At 36.5% G+C, this 11,823-nt stretch overlaps 1 protein-coding gene across 1 annotated transcript; it reads left to right on the top strand.

Annotated features, from left to right (window-relative positions):
- The first annotated feature begins 9,402 nt into the window (after positions 1 to 9,402).
- Positions 9,403 to 9,960, top strand: LOC129951032 (40S ribosomal protein S19a-like). The gene has a single exon (XM_056063022.1). The coding sequence runs from the start codon at positions 9,437 to 9,439 to the stop codon at positions 9,905 to 9,907; it is 471 nt and encodes a 156-aa protein (XP_055918997.1). The 5' UTR covers positions 9,403 to 9,436; the 3' UTR covers positions 9,908 to 9,960.
- The last annotated feature ends 1,863 nt before the right edge of the window (positions 9,961 to 11,823 follow it).

The raw sequence follows: 11,823 nt of genomic DNA, 5'->3' as shown, positions 1-11,823 counted from the left end.
AATCCCAAATGACAATTTGTACAAAACGCTAAGGGTTTTCTTCATTGAATGTTGACACTAAATGATATTAGCGCTACTTAAAACGAAGAAAAGATAAGTTAGTTTCAAAAACCGAACTGGAAATGCTATCTAAATACATCATGGTTCGAGCTGCAAACAGGTTATCAAGAACCCAACTGAGTAAAACCGAAAAAGGTTTAAGCAAGCCAGGAAGGCCTGCAACGCCTATATTCGAAGGACCAAATATTTACATGACTAAAAATTACCGTGAAAATACTGCAATGTCCCAAAGGTAGTAAGAATTTTTGGTCATTCGTGAAAAACATGAGGAATTCTTCCTCTTCCTCGATTCCTACGCTTGTTGTCAATGACATTCCTTAAGTTAGCTCTGTTGATAAAGCCAACTTATTTGCAAAGCAGCTCGCCGAAAATTCCACCTTACCAGATAGTGTCATGACTCCCCCAGATCTTGAACGCGTAAATTATTCTATGGGACCAATCTTTTTTCGTACTCCAACTGTGGTGAGAGTCTTTAAAGATCTCAACATTCATAAATCCGATGGCTCTGATGATAGCCCCGCGTTTATTCTGAAACCACTGCGTAAGCTTTTCTATCTATTCTATTCTCGTTCCGAGTAGTTGGAAGACTGCATTTCTTCAGCCAAAAAAAAGGCAAATCTTCTTCTCCCACAAATAATCGACCAATAGCACTAACGTCCCTTCTTTCCAAGGTCATGGAACCGCTGATTAATTATCAGGTTAAGAAAAATCTTAAGAAACAGAACATTCTTAATGACCGGCAAAACGAATTTCGTAGCAATAGGTCCACTGGTTCATGGTTCATCTCACCGAACAGTGGAACAAATTTGTACATTGGTTTTGAGATAGTAAGATTATTGCACTTGATATTTCATAGGCATTTTTATCGAAAATGTGTTCTTTTGGTATTGACGAATCTCTTCTTAGTTGGTTTAGAAATTTTCTTTCGAACCGTTCAATGCAAGTTGTTTTGGACAGATACAAGTCTGAAACCCATAATATAAATGCTGGTGTGCTCCAGGGCTCCGTTTTGTCTCCAACCCTTTTCCTCATTTTTGTAAATGATCTCCTGTCTGATACTTCTAATCTAATACACTGTTTCGCTGACGATACCACTCTCAGCTTTTCATATTCGTTACCAGACTCACAACCCTCCTCTTCGGATGTGGAACTGCAACGGCAAAATATGATAAACTCATTAAATTCCGACCTACACAGCATTGTTCAATGGGGAATAAAAAACCGCGTGGAATTTAATACCCGCAATGCTTTCTTGTATCGCTAAAACGAGATGTACCCTCTTTGCCTCTATCTATGAATGGCACTTTCATCAACGATACTGAAAATCTCGACATCGTCGGAATGTGCACGAGCAACTACCTTTTGTGGAGCGATCACATACGCGATGTCGCCAAAAATGCAGCAAGATGTCTAGGTTTTCTGAAAAAATGAAAGACATTTTTCTCCCCGTCTGATCTGGCTACAATCTACAAAACGTTTATACGTCCGAAACTTTTATATAACTCTCATCTCTGGGCTGGTGCTCCAGTAACTTATTTAAGCCTCTTGGACAGTATTCAAAGAAGAGCTTTCAAAATGATTTGTGACATTAACATCTTCAGCTCGTTTACGTCACTTGAACATCGACGAAAAGTTTCCTGTCTCACCCTTTTTTACCGTTTCTTTAATAGACTATGCTCTAGTTAAAAAGCCAGTTGCATTCCTCCCCTGAAACAATTTAACCATAATACCCGCGCTTCTAGGAATTCCCTACAGTTTACCATTGAGCTCAACTTTGGCTGTACTATGAAGTACAGATATTCATTTTTTAGCCGTACTACACGAATGTGGAATGCTTTGCCACGCTCTTTCTTTTCCTGTCATTGCAATGTTCAGGAATTCAGAAAAGATGTAGAGTGACACCTCCTATCCTGACCCTTCCCTCCTTTCCTAATACTCACACTGTGTCCTTATCATATTAAAGGTATACAAAACCCTTTTACTGTTTACAATTCAAGTAACAATTTGATATAAAACATTGAGCATCGATTATGTTAAAAGATGGAAATCAATCTATATGAAAGCTTCTACATCAATAATTTTGTTAAAATCAGTTAAGATCACTTAAGAAATTAAATTGAAAGTACACTTTGACATTTTCTTTTATTTATTTGCCTTTGCTTGATCCTAAGATCTCCTGATAAGAATTTCAACTGAAATATTCATTCTTTTCAGGTATTTGAAAACGTGTATTGCACCTAACTTGTTATAATTTCATAGAATTCTTCCTTTTTCATTTTAAATTCTATTCAAGTTAATTCATTTATCCTATTAAGTAAATTTTACCCTAAGGACATTCTCAAACCCCAACTAACAAGAATAAGAGCTTTATTAGTCAATTTATAACTCAAGCTGAAGAAGTTTCATAGAGAAGCAGTTATTCGTATATAAATATATACACTACACGAAATACATGCATATATGTATGTATGTATGCTAAAAGCATCAAGACTTTAAACTCCAAACACTTTGAACATCCTTTTGCATCATACATATGATTTTTGGGAATAAGATTTACAAATATGTAAAGGGTGTCTCAAAAACAAACCTTGGCAATCTAAAAAATATGTACATTCAAAGCTGATACTTAAAGTTTAGTAAAAATGGAAAATTTCTAAGTTAAACGGATAACAGGAAGTTTTAATCAAATTCAGTGTGTGGGAATCTTTTTAAGTATGTCTTTCTATTTTTAGTGCCGTAAATTTAGTAACGTTAAAGCCTTTTTGACCAGAAGCTTACTATATATAAATGGCGGGGATTTGAAAATCTTAGGGAAAGATTGGGACACCCTTTATTTTCACCAACATAACATGCAAATGATTTAGATCCTTCATCTTATCCTTTTACCTCTGGAAAGCATAGAATATACATCTTACTTATTTATAATCCAAAAAAAGCAAGTAAAAGAAACTTCAAAACACAACAATTCAGAAAAGGTTTAAGAACCGCACAGGATGAAAATGTATTTGTAACCTCATATATGTATGTAAATGTCTATAAAATGTATGAATACTTTCGTTCTTCAATATAATCAACGAGCACTTTATGCTTGAAATATAAACATAGGTACATGCATGCGAGTATATGTTTAAACATCATTCATATGTACACAAAAACCTATACATTTATGCGTTTGCAGATCGTCCTTGTTTTATGGGATGGTTCATATATGTGTATATGTATTTAGATTTGCGAACGAGCTGTGGTTTAATTTGCAAATTTAATTAAAATCTGCTCTTCAAACAGGATAATAGTTTGAAGGGAGCTTAATTGATGAAATTTCAAATGAATATACATAATAATTATAAAATTTTATGCACAACCTTACATGCACACACACAATGAAGGAACCTACTTTATGTATGTACGAGTATAGATACAAGGAAAAGGATGTTTTGATTTCGGTGGTGTTGATGGTAACATAATGAATACCAACAAATCGGTGTTTGGAATGACAATTTTTGCGAATTGTTGAATTTAAATGAGACAAGTTACGCGTTGGGTTAGTGAAGTAATCTTTTTTTTAACAATTTATCAAGGACTTCTTTCCATTATTCGATTAGCGATTGCGATTGATTTTTGTATTTATGTATATTGTGGTAAGGTTATTCAATTTGAGTAAGCTTGTCAGCAGATCTCTCTTTGCACTGAACCCAGGGCCCGCAATCACCATTATTATTCGTTACGTAAAAGATCACGAGCCTGTTAAAAAGTGTTTGGACTTTACTCCAATAAATGAACATAGATCTGATTATTTAGCGGAAACCATACTAAAGTTTTTAGAGGATCGAAAGCTACGACAACGCGGCAAATATGTCAGGAAGGTTTTCTGGTCTGCAGGCAAGAATAAAAGAAACATGTAAATTTGACACTTTTGTACCATGTGCAGGACTTCAATGCACTCATTAAACGTGGTAGGAGTGCATACCGCTGGGTGTGTCTTAGAAGCAACCAAATTCTTTGAAATTATTCAAAAAGTGTTTAACTTTTTTTCGGCTTATTATAAAAGTCATCAAGAAATTGAAGAAGCTTTGATGTCTATCGCACGATTTAGGACAATCACAAGAGACCAGAGAGGAAGCATTAAGTATTTGCAAACAAATGTCCAAACTTGAATTTAACATACTTACAGAACTTTGGAACCCTGTATTGCAAAGAATAAATCAAAGAAGTACTTTACTTCAAAAACAAAATATTACCCTGGATGTTGCAATAAATTTGCTGAGTGCAATAAATGAAGTTATAATTGGGCTCAGGGACCATTTTGATAACTTTGATTCATCAGCAATACAAAAAAAACCCGGATTCCGAATATAAGGACCTTTCTGAAGGGATGAGGTGTAGAACTTAAGGTACACTTTTTTTGACGGCTCTGTACCCTCAGTAATTCTGACTGGGAAAGAAAGATTTAATACTAAAACTCTTCTTTCCATTGTCGAAACACTAAGCGTTCATTTGAAACAGCGATTAGGTTCGTATACAAAGATTGGCAAACGTTTTGATTTTTTTTTCGATTAAAAAATCTGAATTCAGAAGATTTAAAAGTGGTACTGCAAATCTTTTGCTAAATTTTACACCGAAGATGTGAACGGAGATGAACTACACGCTGAATGCCTCAATTTAAAAGACTACTTGAAAATTAGTCGACACGAAAATGAAAAAAACTGAAAACATTCTAGAGCTTTATATTTTTTTAAAAACTTATAAAATTGAAGAAGAATTTTCTAATGTTCGCATTGCACTAAGAATTTTCTTTAGTATGATTGAGACCAATTACAATGAGGAACGTTCCTTCTCTAAAAGTTAAAAAGAATAAAAACGAACTCAAAATTAAGTAGAACAAAAGTTGGTCTCCTAATTGGTTCGGACGCTGACGCCCATCTGACGGTATGGGGTAGCTCTGATATAAATGAGAGAGGTGAGTCCTTATTTGATTACTTACTAAGCACTAACCTACTCATAAGTAATATTGGTAATGAACCCACTTCTGTAACCAAGAATAGGAAAGAGGTACTTGATATTACACTTACCTCTGACTCGATCCACAATATGATTTCAAACTGATATGTCTCAAAAAAGAATTCCTTCTCTGACCACAAATACATTCAGTTTGAGCTCAAAGATGTGGCAAATACATACATTGAGACGGGTTTTCGCAATCACCGTAATACTAATTGGGAGCGATATAGGAAGGTAATAGCACAACAGCTTTATTACAACCTTCTTAAAAGCTCCTCCAGTAAAGATGAACTAGACCTTTGTGTGAATCATCTCACCGAAGCCTTTAATGAATCAATGAGAACTTCATGACCTGTAACGATTTTAAAGGGTAAAATGAAACCTCATTAGTAGCGTAAAGAACTAGAACTATTCAGAAAGAGCTGTCGCAAACTCTTCAATAGATCTAAGTACACTAGATCTCCTTCTGACTGAGACTTATACAAACAAGCTCTAAAGCAATATAAAAAAGAATTAAGGAAGAGTAAACTGGAGAAACTTTTGTGGTAAAATTGAAAATACTTCGGAAACCTCAAGAGTCAGGAAAATTCTCTCAAAAAGTCCAACAATACCCAGTGCTTTAAAGACAGAAGCAAGGCACGTGGAATATCACAGATGAAGAGTCTCTTAATCTGTTATTAGACACCCACTTTCCAGGTAGCTCTAACATATTCAACGACTTAACATCAGAGTCTCTAGCTTCTACAAGCGATTTAGTTGATCTATTAACGCGGGAAAAACTGCAATGAGCCATAGACAGCTTTGATCCATATAAATCTCCAGGACCAGACGGAATCATTTAGGCCGAACTACAAAATTGCTCAGACATGATCATTCTACCATTGGAAATCATTCTGAAAAGCTGTTTAAGGTTGAGATATATTCCCAAAGCCTGGAGAGTAGCAAAAGTAGTCTTCATTCCTAAAGCAGGGAAACCCTCACACGTTAACCCTAAAGATCTACGACCAATCAGCCAATTATCCTTCCTTCTTAAAAACTTGGAAGCATTGATTGAAATTTACATCAGACATAACTTAAAACCATGTCTCATTTCCACAGCTTAACATGCTTACTCTAAGGGAAAATCAGTAGAATCAGCACTTCACTCGCTGGTACGTACTATTGAACATTCCCTCGAATACAAAAATATAACTTAGTAGCGTTCCTAGATATTGAAGGAGCTTTCAACAACGTCAGTTACCAGGCGATCACAACAGCAATGGATAAGTTGAAATTAGAGAAATCACTCATAGATCTTATAAGTCTCATGCTCAAAAGCAGGACAATAACTTCTAGCTTGAGAAGTTTTACTACCACCAGATCGGTGAATCGAGGCACCCCCAAGGTGGGGTCCTTTCGCCTCTTTTATGGAACATGGTAGTAAACGATCTACTTATATCATTGGAAGCAGAGGGTTTCAAGGTGATTGCCTATGCTGACGACGTTGCAATATCCGTATCTGGGAAGCACCCCCAAGTTCTCTCAGAACTCCTACAAAATGTCTTAAATAGGCTTCCATGTGTCCATCCCTTCAAAATCCTCCTGGGAAGAAGAGAGTCCCCTGGAAGACGATGCGGTACACTTCTATACAGACGGTTCAAAGACCGATCACGGAGTTGGAAGTGGTATCTATTCGAAACAACTGAATCTCAGTCTATCCATATCCTATAACATAGTAACACCACTTGCTACATGCAAATATGTTCCCAATCAATATGCTCTAGAATAAACAAATGCTAGATGGTCACAGAGTACCACCTGCCTAGAAACCAAGCAAATATGGCCAAGCATAGACTTAAAACGGACAAAAGGCTTGTTATCCCTGAGCAGACAAAGTATAAGCTCTACAGTTGGATTATTAACAGGACACTGCCTAATAGGAAGACATGCTCTGAGGCTAGGGGTCTACACAAATGACTTTTGTAGAAGCTGCATGGACGAAGAGGAAGAAGAAACAGTCCATCACCTTCTATGTTCATGTCCAGCACTCTCCATTAGAAGGAATAACTTTTTCGGTAATCCCTTCTTCGATAATACCAGTGAACTGGCAACGATTGACACAAAACGTCTCTCTAACTTTATTAAAGTACGAAATGTTTTGTTTAAGTTCATTACTCTCCCATGAGTAACATCATTAGTGGTATCACAATGGACCCTTGAGGTCTAGGTGCGTCAATGACATCTGGACAGCCACTCCAACCTACATGTGTGAGATAGCATCGAATTTTGAACTTCTTGAATAGTCGAGTTGAAATTTTGAAATTTCTCGAAGTTTCAAAGTATGTATATGAAATATGAATTAAAGGTCTTAAGAGTTTTGTATATCACTATGTGCGTTCGCAGATCCGAACGTTCAGGATACCTTTTTTCGTCGGCCATTTGCAATAAATAATAAACTTTAATTTTATATGTACTAAGAATTACGTTTCTTACACCTGACAAATTTTGAAGAAAAATCGAAGTGAAAGTTTTCTAAAAAAAAACAGTTCGTAAAAATTGATATTCGAGTCGAATATCTTCGCAACAATGAAAGATATTGGCAATAAACTATTTCAAATCTATAATTGACATCTACTAGAATTACTATACCAACTTCTAGAGAATAAATTAAGATATTGACTTCAAAATTATTTCGTTGTAGGTATACAAAATCGTTGCTAGCATAACACAATTTTCTTAGAAAAATTCAATGGGAATTTTTGTATAACTGAAAAAACTACACATTTATTGGATTTCGACAGAAATGTATTGGGAACAGAAACACATTTGAAAACAAATTTATTTTGTCAAATTCGAAATATTGTTTTTTTTTTTAATTTACAGGCATCTCAATTGGTTATTAGTTTAGGATCCTTTGTATATGCTTATATCTTAACACAGTACGAGCGTTGGGACTGCGGTAGTCAATATAACAATCATCGATAGTCAATTTTGGGAAGTCAATATACAAACCAAATTGTCGTATTGACTACCGAAGTTGTTCTATTGACTACCCAAAATTGGCAATCGAAAATTGTTCTATTAACTACCCAGTAGTCAATTTTTAAAAATAAGGTTGTAATATTGAATTTTGGTAGTGAATGCGACAATTTGGCCAAATTTCAGGTTGAATATCGACGATTTTTAATATGACAACTTTATTTTTCTGTGTAATTTGACAGAACATTGCTTGTAAAATTATCGATAAGGCAACGAAAGACATGAAACATTGCGGTGGTGTTCAACAGATGTAAATGTTTCGGTTATAGTTGCATCGACTATCCTTTTTAAAGCCCTTTTTTTAATTCTATCCAAAGAGATTTAAACTTGTTTTAGGGGACCTGCCCAAATATGCGAATTATTTTCAGGCTTTGGACGGAAGAAGGCTTTGTAAATTGCAACCAGATCAGAAGGGAGAAATCCTAAGCAGCTTGCAGCGTTTTTGGCTATATCGAATATGTGATCATTCAATTAGAGAAGATCTGTGATACACATAGAAAGGACTGAAAGTTGATTACTTTCCTGCATGCATGTGCCTTTTATAGATAGCGGCATAGGGGGTGGGTTACGCTTTAACCACATGAGACAACATTGAGTTTTTGAAGCATTAAATTCGACACGGTTTTTGATTCCCCCTTGGAAAATACTGTCAAGATCAGAATTTATTGAGCTTATCATAAGCTGCCGTGTAAGTTCCACATCCGGACGGGGACGTGAATCTAGAAACGAATATGAAAATCGGAAGATATTGTCGTCAGCGAAACAGTTTAATTTATTAGAAGTGGCAGAAAAGAGATCATTTATGAAAATGAGAAAGAGTGTCGGCGACAAAATGGAGTGATGGGGGAAAACAGCACTTATGTTATACATTTTAGACTTGTTGAATTTAAGCAATTTATTTGACAAAATCAGATAGACAACTTTTTTTTTGCAAAAAAAAAACGAAAACCAAAAACCGATAATAATTATTTCAGAGATATTGATTTTAAACTTTTTGTGTTTTATCTTATAACTGGTTGGTGTTCAACGATGACGTTCAATTTTGATTGAGAGTGAAGCATCCGATCCGATGGGAAAAATATTGCTTTAAACATATGGCTGTGTTTCGGAAGTCCCTATTGGAAGCTCTGATTTACTAAGCCGTGCTTTAAAAAAATGAGACAAATAGTCCTGAAACTTCAGAGAATTCGTTCCTTTGTTTAAATCTTGTTCATTTGAAATGAGAATGTACTCAAATTGGCTGTGAAGAAATTCTAATATATTGGCAAGTGTCACGTACAGTGTCATCATGTTTTAACAACCAAATCAACCCAACAGAAGTTTTTTTCTTTCTTTCTTCCGGTTCACTTTATCAAGTAAGATGCCTGGCGTAACAGTTAAGGATATTGATCAACATGCTGTTGTAAAACATGTCGCCGTCTTCTTGAAGAAGACTGGCAAGCTAAAGGTTCCTGAACAAATGGACATCATTAAGATTGTAAAGTTCAAGGAAATTTCGCCTTATAACCCCGATTGGTTCTTCATTCGTTGTGCGTCGATCCTTCGTCACTTGTATCACCGCAGTCCAGCTAGTGTTGGTTATACAACTAAGATCTATGGTGGCCGTAAGCGCAACGTTTTGCATCCATCCCACTTCTGTCGTTCTGCCGATGGATGTGCAAGAAAAGCTTTGCAAGCATTGGAACATGCCCGCTTAATCGAAAAGCACCCTGATGGTGGCCGCAAGCTTACATCCATTGGACAACGTGATTTGGATCGTATCGCAAACCAAATTGTAGTTAAGCAAAGAGAAACCCGTAAGGAAACCGGTCCAATCGTGATTTCTAAGTAATATTAGTTGTATGTAAGTTGCGAAATATGGACAGTTTTAAATAAAAGTAATATTAGTTTCTTAGTCGACCTTATTAACTATAGCTAGCTGACATTTGAAATATTCACACCAACGTTGACTTTATGGATATTGAATTGGTCTTGTCCCCAATTTTTCCATTTTGTTTCATGAAAAATAGGATGCATTTTAAACTTTTTTATTTTTTCTTGGGTCAGATGAATGTTGTACTACGGCCTACCAACGACAGGATGCAAAGTGACAAGTTGTAGTCTGCAAAAGGCCGTGTGTTCATATTTCCCGGACGAAGACTTAAAGTAGACTTCACCAATACTCGAAAAAGGAGGACTACCACAAAATGTTGTTGAAGTTGGGGGAAGTAAGATCATAAGTTACCTTAATAGGTATAATACACTTGCACCTGCATACTTCCATATATGTAAATCAACTTTCAAAAGTCTAGCTGCGAACAAAAAATCAACAAACTGCCCTTAAGCCCCCGCAGGCAAATAAAATTACTATCAATTTATCTGAGATATACATATCTCATTAAGTAAAATTAAAATCAAACAATGTTCACCCCGAAGGTAATGACAAAATATAACAACTATAAAAAAGAACTTTTTTTCAAACTGCCATATGAAGGAAGAACGGATGGAGGTCCCTATACATCCCATCCACCTGATCTGCCATCATCTCTCTTCATCGCCATCATCATCCACAGTCCACACACAATACTGCTGCCCTTCAATGTCGCCGTTTCGTTTCGTTTCAAGTCCAGGTCTAGAGCTTATTTTCATCCCCATCTATATCACCAAACAACACATATAAAGTTGCATCATCATCATGGAGGAATATTCAACACACGAAGGATCCCCCAAACCATAAGATGTTTGGAAACGAAATTAAAATTAAAAAATAAACTCTCCACACAGTCACAGGACACCATCATCACCATCATCATCAGAGCGCGCAGCACTCTTCAATTTATCCTCTCGAAAACCATGTTGCTGATGCTGCATCTTCGAAAGCCAAACCATTATCACAGCCACCCCGAACCCTCACACTGCACTGCCTCCACCATTCCGCCACACTCCATATAAGCAAGGTATAAACTCCTCTCTGCTCTCCGTCATCCATCCCAAAAACGGTCGCATGTAGGTATACTCGTATCTATCTATCGCAAAATTAAATTAGAAGACCAGAAAATTAAATAATCAAAGCATGACAGCGAGCGCATTAAAAATGGAAGACTCGTCCTACCATATCCTAAACACACGAGTAGTTCGGAGTCTGGGGGATAGAAAGTCTCCTCTACGTATAGTGAGAGGTTTAGGACCTAGAAGGGGATGTTGAATGTTGAGGACCAAGGACACGAAGACGGCTGGCAGTAAGGTTTTCGGTACGGGACGATATATGCGCCACATACCTATATTACAAACAAATAGGTGACTCCGACTAAACGAAAACGTCATTTCAGGGCAGCAGCGCCAGCGGTAGCAGAAGAAGAAGCTCAAGACCGTCCGTCGTCGTCCGTCTGAACAATTTTTATTTTTTTTTATTTGAACACTATAGGTACTAGCTCGTTATGGCAACCATTGTGTAAACATAAACAAATGTTGCATGGCAACACGAGATGGCTATAGCTCTCCTTAAGCGAGACAAAGCTATCTCACACACAGGTAAGCAGCGGACCCATCCCAAGGTACCTCTAAAGAGTCTAGCTTAACGGTGATACGTTCTTATCTCCGATAAGCCACGCCTCTGATTCAAAAAAGTAGCAAACAGGGGAAATACCTACCAGTTAACCTTTCTCTCCCTCTCTGCGGAGAATCCAACGCATGCGTTTCATATTTTTTACTTTTATGTTCCTGAAGGAGACAAAGACTAAAGATACCAAGTGATGAAGATTAATTCGC

Source organism: Eupeodes corollae, chromosome 3 (assembly GCF_945859685.1).
Source record: "Eupeodes corollae chromosome 3, idEupCoro1.1, whole genome shotgun sequence".
NCBI lineage: Eukaryota > Metazoa > Arthropoda > Insecta > Diptera > Syrphidae > Eupeodes > Eupeodes corollae.
This window is presented reverse-complemented; position numbering and strand designations above follow the sequence as displayed.